At 48.3% G+C, this 27,230-nt stretch overlaps 2 protein-coding genes across 2 annotated transcripts; one reads left to right on the forward strand and one right to left on the reverse strand.

Moving 5' to 3' along the window:
- Positions 1-416: 416 nt before the first annotated feature.
- tfb1m (transcription factor B1, mitochondrial) lies at positions 417-26,918 on the forward strand. The gene is made up of 8 exons (XM_062523666.1): positions 417-515; positions 1,044-1,183; positions 1,456-1,607; positions 2,417-2,525; positions 2,997-3,148; positions 3,970-4,089; positions 24,704-24,831; positions 25,453-26,918. Exons 2-8 carry the CDS (start codon positions 1,051-1,053, stop codon positions 25,757-25,759), a joined length of 1,101 nt encoding a protein of 366 aa, XP_062379650.1. The 5' UTR covers positions 417-515; positions 1,044-1,050; the 3' UTR covers positions 25,760-26,918.
- On the reverse strand, positions 15,448-16,375 carry LOC134068163 (claudin-20). The gene has a single exon (XM_062523715.1). The coding sequence runs from the start codon at positions 16,278-16,280 to the stop codon at positions 15,522-15,524; it is 759 nt and encodes a 252-aa protein (XP_062379699.1). The 5' UTR covers positions 16,281-16,375; the 3' UTR covers positions 15,448-15,521.
- Positions 26,919-27,230: the final 312 nt, after the last annotated feature.

Raw genomic sequence — 27,230 nt, forward strand, 5'->3', positions numbered from 1 at the left:
AATGTCTTATCATTTTGAGCTATCTGAATCATATTTAGAAGCTGTCAAAGAAAAAAGGAAATGGTTTGAATATGAGGTGAGTGGTTCGAATTTTCTGTCACATGATTAGGCTAGTCGTCGAGAGACATTTGCATTCGACAAAAATAACATTTTCCCATTAATTGACCTTAGCCAACTGTTCTATTAAAAGCACTGACTAAGATTGGAGAGGTTCATGACACAGTCACAGCTTTTATGTTGACATACCGGAATCCTGACAACTTCTGAGTGTTGCTCATCCCACCGTGCTGCTAGACACGCTGGTCTTCAAGGGCAAAGGAGTCCCGCCTTCCTGCCAAAGGATTGGTTAATACTATATTTGATAACGTGCAATTGGACAGAAGTGGTATAGAGCCCGCCCCCATAACAGGAAGAACATCGCACTGAAGAAACATGCGATGAGGCTCCAACGTTATGGTCCTACCAACTGTATTGTAATTACTCGTTCGATGAGCTGATTTGGAATTAACTATTGTGTACGTATGACATCCGAACTTTTCACTGTGAGCGGTGCATTTTACATCTGTTTTTAAAAGTTAAGCTTGTGTATGTATCTCATGTGTGAAGTCAACGTGTTAAACCCCATAGCCTCAGCAGGTACACTTCTCTCCTTCCCATGGAACTTACAAATGACATTGTACATGCTATGAATGGTGCCATCAATACAGAGTAATTATGAACCATTGTTAGTTGTCTTGAACATTTCTTCGGCCCTGCTCCACGCATCTGAAAGACTTAAGCACTATTACAAGAGTGCAGTGCCAGCAATAATTAATGCATGAGGGCAGCATACCACATTTCTACTTGCTGTTCTAGACAGACGGGTGTACAGAAGTATTTATTTGTATTTTATGGCTGGATGTAAGGCACCCCATTTTTGTTGTACATGTAGTTGATGTAAATAACCACTAGATGGCGAGCGCACTCCATGTTTTTGATGCAAAGGGTATATGGAAAATATGAGCAGCAGTATTACATTTGTTGACGATTTGATTGCATTTTAGTTTCTAGATGGCAGTATCTGGCAAATTAGCTGCTCTGCGGCTGCCCCCGCTACCCACCATAGGGGAGATCATAAAGCTCTACAACCTGCGAGCTGAGAAGCAGTTGTCTCAGAACTTCCTCCTGGACCTGAGGCTTACAGGTGTGTAAAGCAACGCTTTAAAGAAACAAAGACTGATTATAATCAAAAGGCTGTCCAGTGTCCACCATCTACACTGAAATGACAGGATATGCATAATGTGAGCTGTGTTGTCAGTACCACCGTCGTCAGACCAATGAACACTGGCATGTTTTTGTTTTGCCTTGAGATATGACAGCCATGCATACTATTATTAGGCCGAGTATTTCATTTCATTTTAGACAAGCCGTGACGTGACGTGACATGATGTGACCGTGGTAAATTGCCTATTACAGATAAGATTGTGCGTCAGGCGGGCATCTTGAAGGACGCCCATGTGTGTGAAGTGGGTCCGGGGCCCGGGGGACTGACCCGATCAATCCTGAATGCCGGCGCTGCGGACGTGCTGGTGGTGGAGAAGGACAGTCGTTTCATCCCCAGCTTAAAGGTAGGGGTCACTAGGGGTCACTGCCAGAGGTCACTGTAGGGGTCGCTACCACATGCTCAAGAATGCTCCTCTTTAGTATGCTTCCTGCCCCCCATAGCAGACCAAGCCTGCAGCCTTTTTAAGCGCTTGTAAGGCACATACATTTCAGCTCTACTGTATGTCGATACTATGTGAGGCCAGAAATGATTTAGATCGGTGTTTGTTCTCGATGGCAGATGGATTACACGCTTTTAACAAGCTCTTTTCCCTCATGGGTTGTTTGTGGCTTGATAAGTGGTCCTTCAATAGCATTTGTAGTGTGGGTGTTTAGCATGGGCGAGCATCAGGGCCGTTCAATGGCAATTACTGTACAATATGACTGAGTGCAATCAGGTTTGTGCAAAAATACATGATAAAGAAGCATTTATGTTTGTTTGTTTGTTTGATTATTAGGGGGCTATATTGAAGCCTTGATGCTCAGTGTTTCTTCAGTTGAAACATTTTAAGTAGGTCTCATAGTGCCTGTATCTGTGCTGCCTGGAGATAAATTAATATCACATTATCTATTGGAGCTCAGCCTAAGAGCGATGCTCTAAATGAGACAAGAGTGTCTGAACACTTGCTAAGGCTAAAGTAGGCTAATGCGCTATGTTCTCCACAAAGGGCCACAAACGAGAGACACTCATAATTCATGTGCGCCATCTGTGTGTTTAGCCTATCCCCTGAACGTACATGGTGTTAACAGTGCTCTTCCCCGTGTGTGTGGGGGGGGTGCTTGTCGTGATTCACGGAGAGGCGTTTACGGCGCCATGTGTCTTCTCTTCCGATAGCTTCTGGCCGAGGCGGCCCCTGGCAGGGTCAGGATAGTTCACGGTGACATCCTCACCTACAGGATGGACCGCGGCTTCAAGCCTCACATAGCCAGGAAGTGGGAGGACGGTGAGTGATGTGCTCAGCGCACAAGACTGCACTGTTTGTTTATCTTGGACATCTCTGCACACAGAGTGCTCTTCTACACATCCAAATCTAAATATGTCACGGCTAAATAGCATAATCACTCCCATTGCTGTAATTTCCCAACTATTAACTGTTATACACAAAGTGGCTAATACACAGGAAATTACTGTATGTATGTATTTCTTCAGTTTGTATGTAGTATGCAGCCAGATAATGGCGAAATTAATGACTTGCAGATGAATATATTAACTTTAGCTTTATGTCACACCTCATGATTGATTGTGAGTAAATATTAATATCATTTATTAATTTATTATGGTTATGGCTATTTGTAGCCTTTGTGTAATTAGAAATAAGAATATGAACTGTGCAAGACTCCAGTCCCAGAAGTGCCAGAGTGAAGTGGTGTTTTAGAGAGTGTGTGTGTGTGTGTGTGTGTGTGTGTGCGCGCAGAGCCACCCAACCTGCACGTGATCGGGAACCTCCCCTTCAGCGTGTCCACCCCGCTCATCATCAAGTGGCTGGACGCCATGTCCACGCGGAGTGGGCCCTTCGTGTACGGCCGCACGCGCCTCACGCTCACCTTCCAGAAGGAAGTGGCCGAGGTGAGCTGCTTCCTCTCTCTCTCGGTCCCCTCCCCAGCTCCATCAAGCGTCTCCCTCACTCTGGCAGAAGTGAAATGCAGCATGACACGTAATTAGTGGCTAATTAGCTGGATATCAGATGGAGTCCCCTCGGAGGATCAGTTCTCCAGCACCATAATTCATAGCAACAGTAACAGTACGCTGTGACGAGGCCTCGGAGGACGGAAGTCATTTCCTCGGTCCAGAAATATGTTCAAGAGTTTTCCTGGTCACAGTGGCTCATTAGTTTATTAATTAATGCAAAGTTTGCAAATGAACTCTACTGAACAAAAACAAGCTGAACTTTAAAAGTAGAAATGCGTTCAGCCAGCATCTCCATGATAACATTATGATTCACTGGATAATGAGCAGAAAGTTAACATTACTCATCATTACTCATCATTAATGTTCTATTTAATGCTTTATTGAAATACCTATTTTACCTATTGAAGTATTCAAGTTAAATGTATGTTAATGGAAATTACCTTTTGAACAGAAAGTTCAAGTGGAATGAGATGAATGTGAAATGACGGCCGTTTGTGTGTAAGTTGTGTTGGTATTGTGAGTCGGTGAGTCCTTGTGAATGTGAAATTGCGGCCGTGTGTGTGTGAGTTGTGTGGGTATAGTGAATCAGTGAGTCCTTGTGAATGTGAAATTGCGGCTGTGTGTGTGTGAGTTGTGTGGGTATTGTGAATCAGTGAGTCCTTGTGAATGTGAAATTGCGGCCGTGTGTGTGTTTGTGAGTTGTGTGTGTATTGTATTGTGAGTCGGTGAGTCGCTCCTAATGCTGGCCTCTCCCCCAGAGGCTGACGGCGAGCACAGGGAGCAGACAGAGGAGTCGTCTGTCGGTCATGGCCCAGACCTACTGCACCGTCAGCAGCTGCTTCACCATCCCGGGGAAGGCCTTCGTTCCCAAACCTGAGGTAGGACGCCTCTGTTCCTCACTTCTTAATATCCCCCTGTCCCATCTCCATACGTGCACACACACACACACACACACACACACACTCACACACACATACTCACTCTCTCTCTCTCTCTCTCTCTCTCTTCCCACTCTTTCCCTACACACACACACACACACACACACATACTCACTCTCTCTCTTCTCTCTCTCTCTCTCTCTTCCCACTCTCTCCCTACTCACACACACACACACTCTCTCACACTCTCTCACACACACACACACACACACACACACACACACACACACATATACTCTCTCTCTCTCTCTCTCTGTGTTTTTCTCATCCGGCGCTCTCAGTAGTCCCAGATAAAAGGTCCTGTAGTGTGTAGGGCCTCATTAGTGACATGCAGAAAGGCGGCGTGGCCTCAGATGTGGTGACAGTGGCGTGACATGCCGCGTGTAACGAAGCCTGTTGGGCATTCTGGGCCTCCGCGCCACGTGCCACGCGCTCACACCTCCGCCCGGCGACGGAGACAGAGACACACAGCAGTCATACGCTCGCTTGTGTGCCCCCCCCCGTCTCAATTAGGGTGTTTGTTTCATTGACTGGGGACGAGAGCCGAAAAAATGTGTGGCTTGCGTAACCGGTGACTGCTGTGAATGTGTGTGTGTGTGCACTGTGTGTGTGTGTGTGTGTGTGTGTGTGTGTGTGTGTGTGTGTGTGTGTGTGGCCAAGGGATTGCCAGGGATCGTGCAGGACTTGGTGCGGTGTCCCCCTCAGGAGCAGCGTCCCCGTTGGTCAAAGGCCCCCGCGTGTGTAAATATTTCATCTAGACAGAGTGTGGGGAGAGCTGCCTTGGCGAAGCGAGCGAGAGCGAGAAAACTGGGTCTGATTGTTCATTCTCTCAGAAGAAATGTCTCCCAATGATTATTTCATCATGCGCCGGGCTCTTTGCGCGGGTGTGAGTGAGCGCGCGAGTCAGCCGCAGCATCAAGAGAGGCCTTCACACATGAGCGCCTGGGAGAGGGAGCATTTTCGAAAGTTAACGTCATAAAAAGTGATAAAGTGCATTTTTCATAGAGATGACTTTACTCCGATGCTGAATCTTATGGCACTTCCCGTTTGTAAAAAATGCAAGCAGAGAGTGCCTGCTACCAAGTTCATGAAAATATTATCTGCGTAATGGTTTTTATGGTGGAAGTGTCATTGTTAAATGTGCCACTCTATTACTTTAAATGAGTGGGAAAAAGTTAGTGGTTTCACATAAATCCTTGCACATTCATTCATGCATTGTGTGAAATCAGACACCATCGTCTACACTGGATCAAGTCATCAGACACAGATTCTTTGTTTTACTTTTTAAATTCCAGAAATAGATTTTTACCTACAGTATATATTATTCATTTATCCAATTTTATATCGCATACGCTTAACGTTAAATGTTTCTGTCGTGCCGCATACAGTAATTAAACGGCACCAGAATATAACCTGCGCAGCAGATTGTGCTGAAAAGTGTCCCTGTGTGGGGTCAGCCCAGCGCTCATTGGGAATGTAGAATGTAGAATGTAAAATGGAGTGAGTGTTGTGGATGGGCATCCGTGGAGTCAGCCTAGTTCTCATTGGGAATGTAGAATGTAGAATGTAAAATGGAGCGAGTGTTGTGGATGGGCATGCGTGGAGTCAGCCTAGTTCTCATTGGGAATGTAGAATGTAGAATATAATTGGAGCGAGTGTTGTGGATGGGCATGTGTGGAGTCAGCCTAGTTCTCATTGGGAGTGTAGAATGTAGAATGTAAAATGGAGTGAGTGTTGTGGATGGTTATGTGTGGAGTCAGCCTAGTTCTCATTGGGAGTGTAGAATGTAGAATGTAAAATGGAGTGAGTGTTGTGGATGGTTATGTGTGGAGTCAGCCTAGTTCTCATTGGGAATGTAGAATGTAGAATGTAAAATGGAGCGAGTGTTGTGGATGGGCATGCGTGGGTGTTCTGCTCAGCTCTCTCACCACCCACAGGCCTGCCCCGTGCCATAATGACACGAGCTCCACTGCTGCCTACTGGGCTGAGTGCTTCAGGAAACATCTACTGAACAATTTCCATGGCTACACACCGGATGAGGGGATGAGCTGGGAGAAAGGCCAACTTCTCTTGTTTGTGTGTGTGTGTGTGTGGTTGCGCATGTGTGAAGGACTGTGGCTGCATTGCTTTTATAATATAGCAGTGTTCTGTCCTGAAGTGCGTTGTGTGTGTGTGTGTGTGTGTGTTTTTCTTTCGAAGACTGCACAAATCCAACAAATCCGCTCTGTGTCCTAATTGTTGGCATTATCTTGTTCTAAGTGGCTTTGGATCGCTAATTATTTTTTTATGCTCTGGGATTTGCTGAAATTGACTGATTTCTGAGCGTTTATTCCTCTCCCTCCCCCCAATCCGTCTCGGTAATCCAAGGGCACTCCTGAGATTAGGAACATGTCAGGGAATGCGAAGCACGAATGGAATGCTTTCGGAACCCTATTTCCATGGGCACTGTGTGCAGCGTTCCGATGTTCCTGAATCCTGGCAGTGTGTTTCTGACGGAACACTGTGGGATGAAGCGGCTCTTTGTCAGCCGAGGCAAGAACATTGGACATGTAATTACAGTTGTCAACAGTTCTGAGAAAACCGCTCGCAGAAGCGTCCCGACACGTCACACACACACACACACACACACACACACCACATCCTTTATCTTCTGAATTTTCTCCTCCGCTCGTCAGCACGTATGCGAGAGAAGGAGAAACGGGCAGAGCGGAGCACGTGGCAATTAGCTTCAGCGCTGGCTTAATGACGGGCCGACACCGCGTTTCATAAAATATCTTCCCCGGCTCCTTGAGAACGGAAATAAAAAGCGCGGAAACGGCAGGCTTAATCTTTCCATTGAACCTGTTTTGGAAAGGTCACCGGGAATTTATGAGGGATGGCGGAGAGAGCTGGGCAGATCTGGCTCATTTCGTAATCACAGGCATTAGCATGTATTGACGTACCCCTCCGAGGTGCTCTCTTCTGCTTTAGTGTGTGTGTGTGTGTGTGTGTGTGTGTGTGTGTGTGTGTTTTTATTTTAATCTCCAGCACTCTTGTCACACCCCTGCGAGGCAGCTTGTACTGTCACATTGAGTGACTCTGACTGTCCTTGAAGGCTTGTGTGGCGTGTGATTGGCTGGTGGTGGCGTGGCCCCGGGGCTACTGTGCACTGGGTCTACCCCGCCGCCGCCCGCCGCCGCCATGGCGATAAGACAAATGTCCCCCACCTGGGTCTGTCACGTGGGCGCCGCATCCAACCCCACAAGAACCCCATGCTAATTACGGAGCGCCGGCGACATGGCCACATCCGCAGCCAATTACACGACAGCAGGATTCTTAGCCTGTCGCTAGTCGTCTTCTCCCCCCTCCCACTGGCGGAAAGGAAAGGGGGGGGGGGTCAAGGATCCTGGATGACCTCAGCCGCTCAGACCAATTTGATATACTGCGCCATGACATGCTAATCTGCATAGCAAACATCTCCAGGGAACCCACCGAACGCGGTCAGTGTATTAGCTGGCTGGAGAGCAGTGTGTGTGTGTGTGTGTGTGTGTGTGTGTGTGTGGGTATTGGTGAGAGGCTCACTCCTCTGCACCTCCCAGGCTGGTTTAGCCGCTCCTGATTAAGCTCTATCTCGGCCATCGACTGCTCCGAGAGCGGCTCAATAGCCTCTCCATCACGACCTGAGCCACACACACACACACACACACACACACACACACACACACACACAGCAGAGACAGAGACTGAAAAGCATACCCACCGCAGAGAGAGCGAGACAGACAGGAGAGAGAGAGAGAGCAAGAGAGAGAGAGAGATATAGAGTGAGAGAGAGGGGCAGAAATGGTGTTGCAGTGGTGGTGATCACAAAAGAAATAAAAAGCCAGCGCTTGAAAGGAGGGGAGTGGGGGAGGAAGGCACAGCACAGCACAGCACAGCACAGCACAGGCAGAGCCTCCAGACTGATTCATGACAGAGATCGATCTGGAGGGAGAGTGAAGCGTACCTGGAGCAGATGCTTGTCTGGCCGTCCTGAGTTATGGCCGCCTGGTCCCCGCCCCCACTGGACGCTGAGGGGGGAGCCTCCTACAGATGTTAGCCTCGTACAGATGTTAGCCCCGTCCCTTGCCCCTCCAGTGGAGACCACAGGTTAGACGAGCTGCGGCGCGGATATATACGCTGAAATCGCTCTCTGTACCGTTTAATAACACAGACAACAGTGTGTGGTTTAGTTTTATTAGATACTATCTTTGTGTGTGTGTGTGTGTGTGTGTGTGTGTATGCAGTGACCACACATGTTAGGGAGTGAGAGGGAGGAAGAGGGAAGGGAAAGTGAGAAATCCTTGCTGTTGAAATGAGTTGCTGTGAACTTGCCTCATGTGAAGTATTATCTTTTTTAAATCACCAGAAACATGTGAATATACTGTACAGTCCATTAAATGGTGTTGGTGGCCCATAAATGATGGATTCCATCCTGGTGAATGGGGTCAAGCGAGGTATCAAGAGTAAGGCAAAGTTATTCCAATGACATGCGTGCCTGAAGGCAAACTCTGAGTCCAGGACAGTCCCAAGGTAACACTCTAAAAATACAGATACCTACTTTGAACTGAAATGGTTTGGCTGGCAGCAACGGTTTATCAAGAATTTAAGGGCTCTCTCCTCTATGACATGGCATTGGATGGATCATTTCATATTTATACAGTAATGCATTGTGTGGTTTTTTTATCTTTCTGGAAAAATATCTTTGATCCATGTTTGGAATAATCTAGATGTTTCTGCTCGAATAATACCCTATGGTGTGGTTTCCGACTAATTAGGTTACTAACTAAAAATACTCCTCATTAATTGCATGTTAAGACAGGTCTTATTAGGTGAGGGTAGACGTGTTACAGTATGCCAGAGAGTCAGAGAGGCCCATCAGTAAAACTAGCATTACCATTATTTGTGCTTGGATATCAGAAACACGCACCCTTGAGGATAAAATCTGCGCCAATCTCAGAAGAGGTCAAAAGGTCGCTCATTCCCCTAGAAAAAAAAAAAAAAAAAAAAGAAGAGAGAGAGGAACAGCTGCTTGCTCTTTTGGACGATCTGCTGAGTGTAAATATCCCTCTTTTTTTCTGCTGAATTGGTATATTCGGTGCTCATCCCGAAACAAAGAGCGAAGCTCAGGGGAGTCCAGCGGAGGAGCAGTGGAGTAGAATCCAGTACAGTGCAGCGGCACCGTTCACGTCCACTAATAATTCATGCCCAAACTAGAGATCCCACTTATCTAGTTTGCATGTGTGGATGACCGCCAGTCTCGGCTGTGCTGGTTGATACATGTTTTTTAGATATCATTTCCCTTCCCTTGCGGCAGATCACCGGTTCACTGCAGTGAAAGAGTTCTCGACAGTCTGGTGACATTAAGCGGTTAATGTATTGTGCATTAGACTGTATTAGAGTAAATCGGTACGTGCCCTCTATATTTGGAAGCCATCAGAAAACCTTATCTTTATATGCACTTGTGTATTACTTTATAATGACTCCCAAAACCTATTGTCACCCAGTCATTCAAGGACACTATCACGTTTCCTTCGACGGGGAGAAAAAGGTCTCTGTGATCTGACCTCAATTTAATTCTTGGATCAAGATCTGCAAATTGTCACAGTATTATTTTTCTCCAAAAGCCCCTCTGTCATTTGGGAGACTATATTGCCTGTCTCAGCAGTTTACGGAGGTGCGGCGAGGGCAGCATCATTATTCCAGAAGGGTCTGATCCATGCTAGGACACCGGGGAGCGTTGAACAGGCCAAGGTCATCCTCTGCCCCGCAGCTGACAAGCGTATTATATCTCCCCGCACCTGAACCCTTATGAAGATGGCGATTGCCCCGACGAGAATGCCTCCCATTAAACAGGGTGAGCTATTGGAGTCCTCTGACTGATCGGCCCTTTTGCCGCATATTACAGCGTGGCGTTTGTGGCGGACGGAGCTAACGGTGACTGATGGCTCTCAGCATTGGCGTCTCGTATCAGTCACACCCCCGTGTAACCTGCCAGGAAGGAGCGGCGCGGCGCCTTCGCGTACATGCCTCGTGATGGACCTGTAACGACCCGGCTCCATACATCAAGCGCCGTTATGCCCTTTCCCTCGTCGTGGCGGGAAACAGAGGGGGACGGGACATAAGACTGAGAGGAGAGTGTGTGTCTCTTCGTGTTTTCCAGAAGTGTGTGTGTGTGTGTGTGTGTGTGTATGTGTGTGTGTGTGTGTATGTGCCTGTTTGTGTGCATGTGTGTGTGTTTGGTATGTGTGTGTGTGTTTGTGTGTGTGTGGATGTGTTTGGGGATCAGTGGTTGGGTTCTGTTATGAGTGGAGATAGGAGTGTGGGGGTAGAGTGAGCAGGATTTGAAGCACTCATCCCGCCTCTTAGCCCTGCATCTGTGATGTGTCACGGCGGCAACGCCGGGCCAGAGCCTTTGAAGCCAAATGTAGGTTAAACACACAAGAGGAGAGGATCTTATTAGTGCTTACCCACAAGGAAAAAAAAAATCTTTTTTTTTTCATATCTTGACTCGGCTTGGTTGCATAACTGAGAGTCGAGCCTGTGATGAATCCAGAGGTGGGGAGGTGCGTCTTCGAGGGAAAAAAAGGCAAAAAGAAAAAAGGCATGTTTTCGATATGTCAACAGACTTGGAGTAATTGCCTGTAATGCCAGCCAAATATTGTGAGCAACAAAAATGGTGAGAAATGCATCTGTGAAGCATCCTCAGATGTTCCCATTTCGCGGGAAGGGGTAGTTGATATTCCCAGGGAGCTCAGATGGCAGTTAGGGTGCCTATGGGCAAATGTGGATTAAATTTAGCTGAATGCAGGGCAGGCGAGCTGTGAAGACTCAGACTGCATGCCACATCTGTGTGACTAGACATCTCCCTGAACCAGCCGAGCCAATTCCGTCCTTCTGTGTACCCCGGCGAAGAGGAGGATGCAGATTTCGCCTCTCCTCTCTCCTCTCCTCGTCGCCGCAACCTGCTCGGCTCAACCAGCTGTTGCTTTCCACGCCAGAGAATCTTAATTGGGTAGAATCATCCGAACGCTGTCCGTGCTCATGCATGTAGCGCAGCAGCGCCTCTCTCCCCCCCTGTTATCTCCGCGGTGCTCTGTTGTGTGCTTTCCAGCTGGGTAGAGTGCTTTTCCTCTGGTTCTCCTTTGAAGGAGCTTCATTGTTATACCATGCAATCACATTGAGTTTCATTTGGAACATTTTGTCGTGCACAGTTTCATGTCATTCCTTCAGATGTGTTTTTTTTAATTCAGTAGTTCATGTGTGTCCCCCAATAAGGCACAAAATAGAAACTCAGTCATGTGAAGTCATGGTTCTCTGGTAATGTTACATATATAGGCACAATCCATGAACACTGTAAACAAGCAGCCCACTCGTAGCACAGCGTGAACAGTCCAAAAAAATCTGTGTTTCTGGCACGCGAAATATACCACCCTTCAGCAGCCAACCAAATGGATATTTTAAGGATTTTAGGAGAACAAGATGAGAAGAAATGAGGATAATATGAAGACGTGTTGCTTCCACAAAATAGTTTTATTAGTAAAAAATATAACTACTTGCACAAGCACACTGAGACAACAGTACTGGAACGCTTTGAACTGGAACCCTTTGCAAAATTATGAAGTGCTTTAAGCATCCACAAAAATAAGCTGCATTTAAACCAAATGCTAATTATTATTATTATTGTTTATATTTAGTAATGATATTCAACTGTTGGAGAGCTGTTACACCCAGGCCATTTGAAGCTCATGAATGAGTGCCGATAAACAAGCTGCAATATCACATAAATGACTCCGGCCTAGTTTTGCCTGCTAAATTTTACCAGACAAAAAGGGGGGAAGGGACTTCACACTGCTAGCATAACTATGTACAAAGAAAATGTCTTTCCCCCCTCGGTGGGCATCTGCAGTGTTGAGCCACAACCCAGCTGCTGTCAATCTAAGTCACACGTCAAGGTGTAAAATGTGTCGCTTCTTATAAAGAAGATTTGGTATGAACATGCTTGGATGCTTAAGTGAGGGTTCAACTGCACGTCCCCTCGCTAAAAGGAAAAGTTCGTAGAGTTATGGCTAATTGAAAATGCTTCTTCAAGCTCAGATGCAGAGGAGAACAAATCCCAAATGCACAACTGATGTGCCTTTCCTCAAATAATAATAATTAAAAAAAAAACAGGCTGCTCACATTCTGCCTAAACCAGGTTTCTCTACTGAGATAATTGTGCTCTGGAATTGCAGAAGAGATTAAATACATTAAAATGAATTCAGAAATGCTCACTGCGTCTATGAAAACTGTAAACAACATTGCATTTCAGTGGATGTTCAGTCTGCGTGGACAGGGTCTGTCTTGTGTGTTGTTGGATATACTGTACTCCTACTGTACCACATTCCTCTATCTTAGTCGAATTGGCAAGCTCTGAACTACTGGACTGTACGTACAATACATAAATGGCAAAACTCGTTGTGAGAAGTAGATTTGGCACATTCTTGCACCCCAACACATCCTGCAAGCCTCTGTTTCGGGGGAGCACATTCAGCATAGTTATTGCAATTTCGTAACAGTGCCCGGGCAGCCACCATGGTCCAGGTGTCCGTCGTGCCCGCTATGGCGGTGGCGTAATCCACCCCCAGAAGGGCAGCCAGGTCCCTGGCGTTGCCCTCTCCGCGCGCCCAGCACCGCCTGCAGGTGGCGGGCTGGTCTGTGCCATCTGTTCGCCCGGCAGGGCTCCAGATCACGCCGCGCCATACATCACGAGCAAGCGCCCGCCCTGTCACCAGAGTCCCTCATCTCAGGCTGGAGACGCTATCTTCCATCACCCATCAAAACGCTCAATCTCACGGACACACACGGACACTCACACACACACACACACACACACACACACACACACACACACACACACACAGACAGATACACACTTGACATGCAGTCAACAGGAAGGAGGGGAGATTGCTGATTGTGTGTGTGTGCGTGAGTGCGTGTGTGTGTGTGTGTGTGTGTGTGTGTGTGAGTGCGTGTGTGTGTGTATGTGTGTGCATGAGTGCGTGTGTGTGTGTATGTGTGTGCATGTGTGCTGCTTGTGAGGAGGTGGGTTGGTTGTTTACGTGTGTGGTTGGCTGGGTTTTGCTGGCAAGCCTGTACTCAACATGCAACTGTTCCTGCTGTCACAGGCATGTTCCATATGCGCCTAGCGAGAGCAAGGAGGTGCTCGCTGAGAGGATGGTCAAGTGTGGGGAAGATGTAGGAACACACACACACACACACACATGCATGCGCACACACACACACTCACATATACACACATTCAGCAGTGCGTATTATTACTGGTGCAAACAGAGGCGACGATAAATTATAGGTGGATTTCGCTCTTGAAAAATCCACCCTCGACGTGATCATGACGAGATGAACACTTGTAACAAGCATATGAAGGCCACTCTTAAAAAATCATGCATATTTTCATAATATATGAGGGGAGGAAGGAGAAGGAGAAGGAAAGGGATTTCCACTTCCCCCCCATATATATAGCCACGTACACTACTGCCTGAGCCCAACGCCTGTGACCTCCGCAGGAGAGGAGAGGGGAGGAGAGGGGAGGGTAAACAGATCCATGCCTGGAAGGAGGTGCCGCAGAGGGCTTTGTCTCCAGGCATTGATCTCTGCAAACGCAAGGGTGAATCACGACTGGGAGCGTGAAGGTAGCAGAGAGGAGCAGGGAACGAGAGACTGAAAGCAAGCAGTAAGCTACGACCCTCTGCGCAATTACAGATCCACACACACACACACACACAACCCCCTCCTCCTCACCCCCCCCCCCCCCCCCCCCCCCGGACAATAAAGATATTTGGGTGCTGGATTCTGTTTCCATGGTAGTGAGGGACGGCGAGAGTGAGAAGCGTGCATGCAGCTCAGTGCGCGCGCGTCTGTGTGAATGTGTGTGTGTGTGTGTGTGTGCGCATGTGTGCCTCTAACTGAATGTGAGTATGTGTGTCTGTGCGAGTGTGTCTGTATGTGTGTATGCCTTTAACTGAATGTGTGTATGTGAGTGTGTGTGTGTGCTTGTGTGCATTTAAGTGAATGTGTGCCTTTAGGTGAATGCGTGTGTGCGCGTGCCTGTGTGTGTGTGTGTGCGTGTGTGTGATGAATGAGCAGGGAGCACCCTGGCGACGGCGGCTCTGTGTTGTTGTTTGGGTCGTGCTGGGGAAAAAGCGGCACTCTGACTGCCCACTCTGCTGGCGCGACGGACTTATCTTACTCATCTAGACCTGCAGCAGTGACAATCCGACTCCTGTCAGTCATATCTGATGCAGCCTCAATTCAGCACAGTCCAGCAGCCAACACGTCTACACCCCAACAACTGCCCCCCCCACCCCCCCTCGCTCCTTCTACTGACCAAGCCCTTCTCCGTCTGGCCATCAGTCTCACATCAACAGTTTTAAGCGGTATAAACAAACTAGGGCTCTTTAGGCACAGGCATTCTGGCTGGGTCTCAGCGTCTATCCAGGCATACGGCTGCATGCCACACAGGCTCCAGACAGCATGCTTCGGCAGAATATCGATCATTCTATCAGCTACCAAAAATAAGACGATCTATCTCATTAGCTCAGCTATTACCCTAGTGGACAGTCCAACATGACTAAAAATGCTTGCAAAACAGAAGGGACTCCACGTAACTATTGCCTCTTTGACACACATATTGCCAACTTGCTTTTTTTTTCCTTATTTAAGTCCGATTGTTAGCAGCTAAATGATTGCTTTTCCCACGTCGTTTTTCGAGAATTGTTCAATTCGATCCAATCCTTTTGGGGGCAAGCGTGAGAAAAAAAAGGACCAGGTATCCAATATGTGATTTTATCCTTCTCCCAAAGGAAGTCTAGATCAGCATCTACGTCATGGTGAAATGCTCAGCATCTCCTTCTCCTGGCTGTGACTCTCGCTCTCTCGCTCGCTCGCTTGCTGTCTCTGCTCCACTCACTGCAGAGCTCTCCCCTGCACACCTCAGTATTCACCGGCCGTCTGCTTCCAGGCACAGCACAGGGAATACCTCCGCTGCTTGTGCTTGCACAGGGGAAAACGGGGGGAGAGAGGGAGGGAGGGAGGGATGGATGGATGGGGGTGAAAAGACGTTAGTCCTCCCATCTTTCGTCTTTCATCACTTTAAACTCCCCCTCCTTTTATCTCACAGAAAGCATATTCCCAGACAGATTGCGGCAGCACGTATGGACATTAAAGTGTGTGTGAGTGTGAGAGTGTGCGTGTGCGTGTGTGTGTGTGTGTGTGTGTGTGTGTGTGTGTGTGTGTGTGTGTGTGTGTGTGTGTGTGTGTGAGTCAGTCAGTCCAGCGTGATGATGTTTGTAGTGTCCTCACACGTAGTCCTGGAGGCTGTAGCCGGTCTTGTTGTCCATGGGCGAGAGCGAGCAGTACTGGTGCTGCAGCTGGTCGTGCTGCTGCTGCTGGAGGAGCTGCTGTTGTTGCTGCAGCAGCAGCTTGTCGGGGGGTAGCAGGATGAGGTCGCGCGGGCCGCCCTGCTTCTTGCCCGGGCACGTGGCGCAGAAGATGGACCCGCCCGCCAGCAGGAAGCCGGCCGACACGAAGGCCACGTAGAGCGCGCCGCCCGGCTCAAACTTGTTGTTGGGCGGCACGTTGGAGTCCAGGAAGCTCTTGATGACCTCGTCGGTGAACCAGCAGGCGGGCACCAGGCATAGGGTCCCCGACAGCAGGAAGCAGCCCCCGCTGGCCAGCGCCGCATGCTGCTTGGAGCGCCGGGCGCCCCCCCAGCGCGTGCACTTGAGGCCCAGCGACGCCAGGCAGAGGCCCAGGGCGGCCAGCACGCACGACAGCACCATGGTGGTGCGCGCCGTCTGCAGGTAGGCGGGCAGCGCCAACACCGAGTACTTGAGCGTGCAGCTGAAGACGCCCGTGCTGTACCAGGTGCAGTCCATCCACAGGCCCTGCATCTGCGTGATGGCGGAGATGATGTTGGAGGCGACGTCGGCGCTCACCTTCCAGTTGGGCAGCAGCGTGGCCAGCGTGGCGCCCATGATGCCCAGCAGCGCCAGCACGAAGCCGAAGATCTGCATGCCGGGCGAGGCCATCCTCAGGCCGTCCCCAGAGGGCAGCATCCACGGCACAGAGTCGGGCACCGCCAGTGGCACTGCCGCCGCCCACACCTCCTCGTCCTCGTCCTCCTGCCCGTGCGGCTGCCAGCCACCACCTCCGCCCCCCACCTCGTCCTCCTCCTCGTCCTCCTCCTCCTCCTGACGCCGCTGCTCCTCGTGCCCGTCTGCAGGACCTGGCAGTGGCCGCTCAGACCCTCAGCTCCGCCGCTATGGCGGCTGCAGTTCCTGGGCGCAAAAAAAAAAGGAATGAGGGATAGAATTGAGCGTGTCGTCTCCTCCTTCCTTCCTTCCCTCCCTCCCTCCCTCCTCCTCCTCCTCCCTCTCCCCCCTTCTACCAGCAGCAGGACCAGCAGCGCCACGCACACATACACACACACACACACACACACACACACACACTCACTCACGCTCTCTCACTCCGACAGGGAACAAAGGGAGCCAGGCGGATGCGGGCAGACTACCGCTGCTGCTGCTGATCAGAACTGGAGACCCTGGGTTTTGTGTGCCTTAGCATTTTTTTTCACCCTCTCTCTCTCTCCATCCCTCTCTCTCTCTCTATCTCTATCTCTCTCCCTTCCTCTGGTCACTTTGCGTCTTGCTCCATGTTAAGCTCCCTCTGGAACTGTTACTGGAAAGGAGAGTTAAGTTTCTTGTATTTAGCTAATTTTATTAGCTAAAAGCTGCTGCATCCTCAAGGAGAATGTAAGAGATTGTTTTCTGCAACATAATGACTAGACATCCACACACAAGGTAAAGAATTTATTTTACACTTAACTATTACATACTATTTAGCTCCGTAGCAATCATTGTTACAAGTTTTGTATCATCAATACAATTCATGTATTTTCCATTTATCTGGTTAAAACAATAATTGCGTCATATAAACGTCTAGTACATTAGAATGGCATTCTTCCTGGCATTAGTTCAAGGACATGGTTAAACATTTGTTTAGAATGCGAGAGTGAGCGGAATGTTGAGATGCTTACCTCGACTGGTGCAGCGGGTGCTATAACGCGTCAGGTTGATTGCTGTAGTCGCTGAATGCACACATACAAAAAAAGGATAGAGAGGAAAAAAACACGGGAGGTGAGGGGGCGAGGATACAGCCGTACACATCCATTCATCTCATCAATTTCCTTAGCAACAGTATCTTAGAGGACATCCCAGTCACGGACCACACATGCTTGCTCGGAGCATTTGAAAAGCGATCGTGTTTCCTCCTCAGCTCTCCTCAGCTCCACAGAAAAGCGCTCCTACGTCACATCAGTAGCTGCTGAGATCGAGACGGCACGAATGATTTACTGTTTTTTCTTCAAGTTCGGATTAAGTCTTACCAATCGTGTTTATATTTATTTTTCATTTATTTGTTACTTTTAAAATACATAATAATTTGTCTCGTTTTTTCCTATGATCGCCTTTATTAATTTTCCGTATAGTTCTAAATAGTTGAAAACATACTAACACATTATATCTGACAGAAAAACGGTCGTCCGATTACATAAATAACACGAATGTTATTACCGGTTTACATACAAGTTATCAGATTCACGTTCTTCTATGTATCAACTAACACGGTGCTTTTTTTTCCCCTCAAACGAGTTAGTAGTCTTGGTCTGGGTGCACATCTAAAAGTCTCCCAAGTAGTCACCTACGCTACAACCATGGTTTGCTACAGTGTACTGTGGTTGGACTAACCATCCTCTGCGTCAGCTCATTTCAGTTGCCATGCGGTAGACACAACCCGCAATAACACCAGTTCATGATAAGACTTATCACTGTCATTTCAGCCTCATTTAGTATTCCTGGCTTTCATGATCAGCCATTAATCATCAGAACCTTTGGTCTGGACACAATAAGAAGTTATACAAATTATTCACCTGCACAGTTACCCAATATTTAGAATATATAGAGTTAAACAATATTTCACTGAAAACCACACTGTGTGAAATTCAACTTGGTGTAAATCATTTCTGTGAAAAAACAGCAACAAAAACATACACACATTCCCTCAGTTCAAACCAACCCAGAATGTATTGCCTAAAAAAAATACTTGACACAAACCTTGAAACTTAGTATAGTATGACAAGTAAGTTATGACATTTTGTCTGTTTTTACCATTACCACTTTCGCGGTTGAGATTGAATACCCCTCCTGTCTGTCTGTCTGTCTGTCTTTGTGTAGTCCAAAAGGTGATCCATCAAACATAGCTCATAGCCATGGACAGCCCACCATATATGACCCTCCCCTGAGCAAGAGCATCAGCAGTCTCTCTCTCTAGGAGGCTAAACTCCCAGCTGCTCCCCTCCTCTCGGCTCCCCCTCCACAAGGGCGAGGAACAGGGGGAGGGAGTGGCAAGACGGCCTTGATTCATGAATGACAAAGAGGGCAAAACAGGAGGAAAATGGAGACTGTGCCGAGATAATATAGACATGATGTCCCAGGGAAAAAAAGAAAAAAAAATGTGCGGTCTCCATTATCATAGTATGACTTTAACTGTGACTGACAGGTCTGTGAGATCTCATCAGAATCACAACAAGGGATGGCTTCATCTAAGACCAGGGATCTGTTTTTTAACCCCCCCCTGTTTATGACTTGGCTGACCAATCAATTTATATAGCTTTTTTTCTTGATCCGCCTGTGAATCAATACAGTGTGACCTGAAGCAAACAGAACTGACAACATACACCAACATGTATGACACCGACACACCAGCGGTATAGGAGAGGGGAAACCACTGCAGCTCTACCTTGCAGGATGTTGACCTTCAGATGTCATGTTTTGGGCCCAGGTGGTTAACTGCCTTAATGAATGTCCTCTACCTGAGTGCCTGTGTGTGTGTGTGTGTGTGTGTGTGTGTGTGTTTTGGTGTGTACAGTATGTGTGTGTGTGTGTTTTGGTGTGTACAGTATGTGTGTGTATGTGTGTGTGTGTGTGTGTGTGTGTGTGTGTGTGTGTGTGTGTTTCTCCTCACCATGAAGATCATACTGGAGATTCTGAGAGCCCTATAGCCGCGATCCTATTGGTGAGGCAGATAAATAAATAAGTGACTGGGAGATTGAAGAGGGAGGCAGTTAACATGTACCCAGGGACTATAGACGTGCGAGCTGCTGATGTGTGAAGCCATGGGAAGCTATTATAAGCATGGTGCCTTAGTTTATCACCTCACCATGCCATTTGTAAAGGCATGACTGGACACAGAGATTGTCCTATTCTCAGATGATGAATTTTAAATCTCATTAGCATATTATATGCTTGTAATTGCATGCATGGCACAAATGGCTGTGATCTTGGGATAACCCAGTTTTTGACAGAGGTCTCTAGAAGTAGACAAAAAAGGTGTGTTAAACTGTAAACAGCGGAATATTAAAACACACACATTAGAGTATATCAACATGATTTTCATTCCGAAATCGACATTTTGTTGTGGACAGACTTGGGTTACCATTACCGAGTGGGGTTCCTTCCATGATGGAAATTCCTGCTCAAACCTAGGCTGGGTAATCCCTGCCTGATCAGTCGGTAATTTGGATTTCGCCCTGCAGCTCAGTCTTGAAACCTGCAGTGCACATCTCTCTCCTGCTTCCTGGCCACGTTTGCTGGCTCCAATCACAAACTAGCTTATCCAAAAGGCTCACCAGGATCATTGGTCTGATTGGTTGAAGGACTACCCAAAAGTGTACTTTGGTGAATGAATGGTGATAGCCAGACAAACCAGGTTTTATTTATTTTGGTAACATATTCGGACTGGTTGCTAGTTGGTAAATTATGGGTTCAGGCCAGGTCAGACTTCAATTTAGCACTTGCATAATCAGCTTGGTCATGTTAACAAAGGGAGCTCAAATATCGGTTCTAACTTGAGGTCGGATGAGGACCATTACAAACACATTACCAAGACGTTAATGTCTTTTAATGGCGACATGATGAGAATTCGGGTTATTAGTAAGATTTGCTTGCTAGCTGTTTAGTAGGCAACTGGTTCAGTATAAATAACTCAATTAACACCAAGACGTAGTGCTGGTGCAACCTAGGAGCACATGGTCTAACGTTGGTGGAATTTTCCTAACGTTAACGTTAGCCTTTCTTCAGACAGGTAAGCTAGTACTTTACCTTGCTAGATATTGTTTCTGACATTAACATTAAACGTTAATATATCCCATATTTATATTCCAGCATTGGTAGCTGACGTTACCTTTTTTCTAAGGTTACATTTCACTGTACACCAAACATATCAGAGTAAGTTATATTCAAAGACCGCTAGCTTTACAAATGGAACCATCAGCAATAACTTCAGTTAATAACATGCTAGTCAGCTAAATAGCCATAACTTTACGCACAGTAAATATGTTAATATTACAAATACAAACCTCGTAAAGTTGGCGGTGGGTTCATTCTTGATGTAACTAGTATGTATTATTCTCATTTTCAGTAATGCATGCCCAATTTAAACGATTCATGTAATCATTCATTTTCTGAAAACGGATGGCTTCAGAAAGAGACGGGTTGAAATCACATGACCATAAACCTTGTAGCCTTGTAACTTGTAACATTGTATCTGGCTCGTGAACTTTCGTTTACTTTTCTTTTTAGAGTGTATGAAATTAGTCCTGTCTGTCACCTGTCTTTGATTCAGCTGAGGCACTTTGAGGAACAGCTTATTTTGGTCTCTGGTGATTATTGTTGTTGTTATTTTTATTTTATTTCATGTTATTTATTTATTTGTTTATTTATTTATTTATTTGTAACACTACCACAGCAATCCGAACAGAGAGCAATCCTGCATTCTTGCGGTAGCAATTCCATGTGAGGCTCTAAGAACAAAGCAAGACTTCTTTCTGCATGTTCAGATTATCTTTTAGCCTGCGTGTCTGTGTTCCTTCGCACCAACATAGTTTGTGCTTTGATTGTGTATTTATAGCTAATATGTTTCCCCATCCTCCTCCATCCCATTGTTTTAGGCTACTGGAGCTCTTATGTAAAGGGAACTGACAGGTTCTCAGGTGTTGGATCCCTGAAGGCCCACAACCATAACTTGGTTTATTCCTCGCCAAAGTCAAAGATGACAAATTGCTGTGTGCTGTGTGCTCTCTCTTGGTTTGGGGGGTAGGTGTAAATGGGTGAGGGGACTGGGAGCGCTATAGGAGCAAGGCAGGGCAAGTGTGCTCTATAATAGAGATCCCCTTGTTGGTGGTGAAGGTTATATCTAGCAGATCTTCCGTGCTGTGCGTTTGAATTGGATTTAAGAAAAAAAATGGATTAAGCCTGCATGGAGTCTTTATTCATTTACGGGCTGTAGACATTCCAAGGACATGGTTAAAGATGGAGAGCAATTCTAGCAACTGAGGGAAATGCTGTTTACACGACTGGAAAGATGGCAAAGACTTCGTTAATGAACATGGTGCTCCACAAACTGGCTAAAATCTGTGTAAATGTTTGAAGTCATTTTTTGCTAAACAAAGAAAAAATACTCTGTAATAAATTGGCTGTGGTGCAGAAAAAAAAATCAGTTAGTTTGCATATAGATTCTTACATAACAATCCAATTTGGATTTTTTTTCTGCTTTTTTTTGAGAAATCATTAGGGGATACGTTTCTTTGCTCATATTCCTCCCTTCTAAAAGGCCAGCCAAGTACTTTTAGAGGATGGAAACTCCTTCACTTGTCCGTTTCACGAGACCTTTTCTCCCACTGAGGAGGAAATGACTGAAGACTTGGAGGGAAACATGGACCAGCAGGGCTACCACAGGATATGTAGTCAGGCCTAGGGCCATGGCTTTGCAGCCCCCTTGACGTGACGTATGACCATATGAACGTTGTGTCTGAGGCTGTGGTGGTGGTGGTGGTGGTGGTGGTGGTAGTGATGGGGGGTTGGGTGGTGCAGGCCGCCCCATGTCGTGATTTAAGATGAAAGTTTCTTGTGTGCCAGGGTTATCTGGCGAAGATGAATGGTTCGCACGGCATACATTACAGCAGAGAGGCAAGTGAAGCCATGTAGAGGCCGCCCATAAATCACCCACCAAAGTGACTGGGACAAGCCAACTGCTGATATTCTGCTGCCCGTACAGTCAGGGTATCGACGTTTCCCCTGGTGCCTTCCTAAATCATGAAGTGCAGAATACAAATGGTCTAATTACTCCAAGAGCGCAGAATTAAAAGCATTCTTTCCCCCCATGCTCCTTCCGAGCATTCTTGTGTCTGCGTCATCTTCCTGTGGTTTGGATATGTTTGCAGAACGGGATGGGAGGGGAGGGGTACAATCTACAAAGCAGCGCTCTCGCGTGTGCAACTGACAGGTGACAAAATTGATTTGCGTGAAAGCGTTGGAGGCTAGCGTTCCACACGTGCAGATGAAGCAATGTTTTTTTGATGGCTCTTGGCACTGACACCCTTCCCAGCCAACTCTCAACTGTCACGCGACGAGTCCTCGTTGCCGAGCCTGAACAATTGAGCCTTACAATCCTACGCAGAAGGATTGTGAAGTGACCTACGGGTTCACGGGTTCAGTTGGAGGCGTCTACACTTTTGTCAGTAGAGAGCTGGGAGTAATCGTTGGAAAGTTTGGCTTCTGGAAGGAATTACTGCGATATTGCTCAGATCACAGAGCCTTTATGCAAATGTAGTTATTAAGCAATACCATGCAAATAAACTGCAACTTTTCTCTCCTTAGATTAATTTAGCAACCCCCCCCCCCCCCCCCCCCCCCCCTCACCCACATTATTCCGCCCATCCCCAAGACCCAGATAACAACAGAGGCGGGGAGGAGGCGAAGGCAATTAACAGCCTAATACAATTACAGGCATGGCGAAGTCAGCTCAGCGCAAGCGTGGAACTCTGCAGTGCTCACGTACCTGTGCGCCACTGAGCTCGGCGGGTATAGCGGGGTGACTCGGTCGCCAGCGCATTCCCCTTCTACCCTCCCCTGCTCGTCCGCTCGGACGCTGCTGCCGCCGCTGTGACGCTGAGCCACAGCTCTCTCCCGAGTCCCCTCGCCTGCTCAAGCGTACTCCATCAGGAAGGGCTGAAAGGGTTAGAGCAGGGAAGAGGGAGAGCGAAACAGAGAGGAAGAGAGAGAGCGAGAGATGAAAGGACCAGGCTCGTCGTGCCCCTCTCTCTCTCTCTCTCTCTCTCACTGGCCTCTGGGCGCTTCTTGCTCTGTCCGGGTCTCGCTGGCGTTCCGGTCGGCTTCGCTGGAGGTCTGCTTGCCGTGCTGAATGCTCGCGGAGACCTCCTGTGAAGCGGCGTGCGCGTGCGAGAGAAAGACACGAGCCGGCGCTCCTCCGCGGGGCGGCAGATCAAGGGAGAAAGTGCCGAGGCTGGGAGTGTGGCTCGCACAAGCGGTGGCGAACGCGGCTCTTTGTGTGTACAGTCCCTTTCATTACCCACAATGAAAAGGAGAGCTGTCCCCAGGCAGAGAGGAGAGAGGGATGGAGTGAGAGAGAGGGAGGGAGGGAGGGAGGGAGAGAGAGAGAGAGAGAGAGAGAGAGCGAGCAAGATCTGAGGAGGAACCGGGCTCTGCCGGGTCTGGCACGATTACTTCAACAGTTTGTCATATCAGCTTAGCGCTGATAGGGAAGGGATCGGGGAGACAGCCGCTAGAGAGCCCGCGCCAGGCACAGGCACAGGCTCCGCTCCGCTCGCCCCCCTTCAGCCGCAGGAGGAGCGGAGCCCGGCCAACATTCCCCCATCCCTCCCGCTCCGCTCCACGCTAATCCCAGCGCTCACACACACACACACTCGCTCTCTCCGCGCCCAGCTGAGGCTATAGCATGGCCATGCCTTCCCCCCCAGCAGACCTGAGAGAATGAAGAGAGAATGAAGAGAGAAGCTGTGTATACGTGAGGGTGTTTTGACTGCAGCTTATTAGGCAGACTGTGGCTGTGTGTGGTTGTGTGTGTGATGGTGTCTGGTGAACTCGTTTGGCAGTGCGGCGGGCCTTGCGTAGCATGTTGATGTGAAGAGGCTGGATTTTTAAGGTCCTTCATACAGGTGTTACTGTGGCAACTGGAACCTGCTTGTCATCACATGCTGCGTCACTTTTTTTCACCCCCTCCTCCTCCTCCTCCTCCTCTTCCTTTCCTGGTCTCCCCTGTTTTCGCTCTCTGCCTCTCCCCTCCCTCGCTCTCCCATCCTCCATCTCAGCCATCAATGTAGAGAGCCAGCCGATCTTTAGTGCACTCTGAGATTAGGCTGTTACACTTGGCTGCCTTTGTGCGTGTGTCGGTGTGTGTATTTGTGTGTGAGAGAAAGACAGTGTGTGCGCGTGTGTGTGTCTTGTGTATTTGTGTGTGAGAGAGAGTGTGTATATGAGTGTGTGTGTGTGTGTGTGAGAGAGAAAGAGAGCGTGTATGTATGTGTATATGTGTGTGTGTGTGTGTGTGTGCTTTAGCCTTCATGGTATCTGTCTGCCTGTGTCTCCTGTGGTGTGCGTAGGTGGATGTGGGGGTGCTGCACTTCACTCCTCTGGCCCAGCCCCAGATCCAGCAGCCCTTCAATCTGGTGGAGAAGCTCGTCAAGAACGCCTTCCAGTTCCGGAGAAAACACTGCCTCCATGGGCTTGCGTAAGCACCCTCTCCTTTCACCTCTCCTCCAGCTATATAGCCTACTGTACAACTTTTCTTTTAATTTTTTTTTTCTTCACCTCTCCTTCTCCTCCCCTCTTCTTCTCCTCCTCCCCTCTTTTGTCTTTGCCCTCTCTGTTCTGTTCTGCTACATCTGATAGCCGCTCCTGGCCTGTGGATAAGATGCTCTTCCCTGGTGAAATAGTTTTTCTCTCGCGCCTCTCCATCATAATCCTGCTAGGAGTCAATATAGGCCAAGATAACAAAGGAGCGCGGGGGGGGGGGGGGGGGGGGCAGCAATTATGAGTCATGGGGGTGTCATTTCTAGACGAGGGTAAAGGGCTTATGTAACCATAGCAGCTGCTTTAACAGAGTGCGTTGGTGCTCATATTTCTGCTCCAGCAGAAGAGTCTGTACCATGTAATCAGACTGGTGCTCAACCCACAACATCCTCAACAGCCTTAGCGGGCGCTACCTACTGTAGCATCGTCGATCCGTGGTGCTGCCGCCCTGTTTCCCCTGCCTTGGCTCGCCTCGTTGGCTCCCACTCACTCCCTGACTCACTGACTGGTTGTTTGTGTGTCTCTGTCTTTGGTGTGGCTCTCTTTCTCTCTCCGGCAGGATGTTATTCCCGGAGGCGGACCGCTCGGAGCTGACCCACGAGCTGATGCGGCGGGCGTGCGTGGAGCCCACGCTGCGCCCGGGCGAGCTCACCATCCCGCACTTCCGCGCCCTGGCGGACGCCTACGGCCAGCTGTGCGCCCAGCAGCCGGGCCTCGCCGCCTACGAGTTCCGCGAGGAGCTGCGGCTGAAGCGGCTGCACGGCAAAAAACACGTCGCTGATGTCGCCGCCGACACCGCCGCCGCCGCCGGACCGCCCCGCAAAGAGACCCGACGACGGGCGCCACGGGACGAGGCAGAAGAATGAACCCACCTGCACCCTAAAGAAGACGCCCGCACCCCCTCAAAGAGTCCCGACCAGCTCCACTGGAGGAGGAAGAAGAGGAAGAGGAGGAGGAGGAGGAGGAGGAGGAATAACATTAAGCTGGCTCGGGTGCAGTGAGGGGAGGGATGAAACGAAGAATGACAAGGGAGGAGAAAGAGAGACAACAGACTGCTCTTAGTGGCCACGTCCCACCAGCCAGGGGACATGAATTTTTCAGCGCGGGTTCCCTGTCTCCAGGAGGCACCGAGGAGGAGGAGGAGGAGGAGGAGGAGGTGGTGGTGGGCCAGGCACTGGAGATGCTCCAGTCATGAAGCTGGATGAGAGAGGACCTACGCGCACACACACACACACACACACATACACACATCTATACACACACACACACACACACACACACACACACTCATGCGCACGCAGCCTGCCTCTGCCACCATGACCTGGCTGACAGACTCACTGAGATGCATAGGCGCTGCTCTGGGACGAGCAAAGCCCAGTGATGAAATGGAAAGTGAAAGGGGGTAAAAGGAAGTCGTTAAAACCGTGGGACGGGGTGTGCGTGTGTGTGTGTGTGTGTGTGTGTGTGCTGAGGTGGTGGCGGTGGGTGCGCTTGTCACACACTCCACCTCAAACCTGCGTGCTCACACTAGGGCCCATTGGTGTGTGAGATATCACACCGACAAGGGTTTTTGTGGACAACATAAAAAATGAGAACAAGTTGCAGCTATTGAGGCCATTTTATCCCCGCTCTGCATCAGCCACTGGGGAATTTGTAAAAGAAAAAGGAGAGAAGCCGCTGAGAGAGAGAGAGAGAGAGAGAGAGAGAGAGGGAGAAGGTAGAGAAGGTAGCGGCGGGCCCTGCGACGCTGTCAGGAGGAGCCTACAGCAGCTATAGGAGAGCTTTAATCACATCAGAGCAAGACGCCTCTTCATTATCTCAGACGTTTCACAAGCACAGAAAAAGAGTCATCGCATTTCTTCTTTTTTTTTTTGCTCCAGGATGACAGCACATTTTAAAAATAGATACTATTACTTTGCATTTAGAGGAAGGCTTCACGGAGAGCACCTGTGATGTCTGCAAATGTGCTTCTGTAATTGTGTTCTGTATCTGTATCTGATTTGTTCAATAAATGTGTATGTTTACTTGGAATCTCATCAAGAGTTCATAATGATTTCATTGTGAATAGTACTGTATGAAAATTAACATTGTGAAATTGATCTATTTGAATTAACATGCCAATAATTAGATGAAAAGTCTAGTAAAGGAAACCAAAAACACAACAAACAATTGAAAGTGATTCCTCGTGGTGGGCGTAATCTCAACGTAGTTTTTATTTAGTGATAATGGAGAGAGAGAGAGCTATTTTTCAGTCATGTGGTTTGGCAGCATCAAAAGAAAGATTTGTTGAACACGTCCAGCTGAGTTATACTCAACAGAATGCACTGGATCTCCACA

The sequence above is a fragment of the Sardina pilchardus genome, chromosome 20 (assembly GCF_963854185.1).
Source record: "Sardina pilchardus chromosome 20, fSarPil1.1, whole genome shotgun sequence".
NCBI classification, from domain to species: domain Eukaryota; kingdom Metazoa; phylum Chordata; class Actinopteri; order Clupeiformes; family Clupeidae; genus Sardina; species Sardina pilchardus.

Coding starts and splice junctions, on each gene's coding strand:
- tfb1m (XM_062523666.1), top strand. CDS start 1,051: ATGGCAGTATCTGGCAAATTAGCTGCTCTGCGGCTGCCCCCGCTACCC. Junction 1,608..2,416: donor GTTTCATCCCCAGCTTAAAG/GTAGGGGTCACT, acceptor CTCTTCCGATAG/CTTCTGGCCGAGGCGGCCCC. Junction 4,090..24,703: donor CCTTCGTTCCCAAACCTGAG/GTAGGACGCCTC, acceptor TGGTGTGCGTAG/GTGGATGTGGGGGTGCTGCA.
- LOC134068163 (XM_062523715.1), bottom strand. CDS start 16,280: ATGCTGCCCTCTGGGGACGGCCTGAGGATGGCCTCGCCCGGCATGCAG.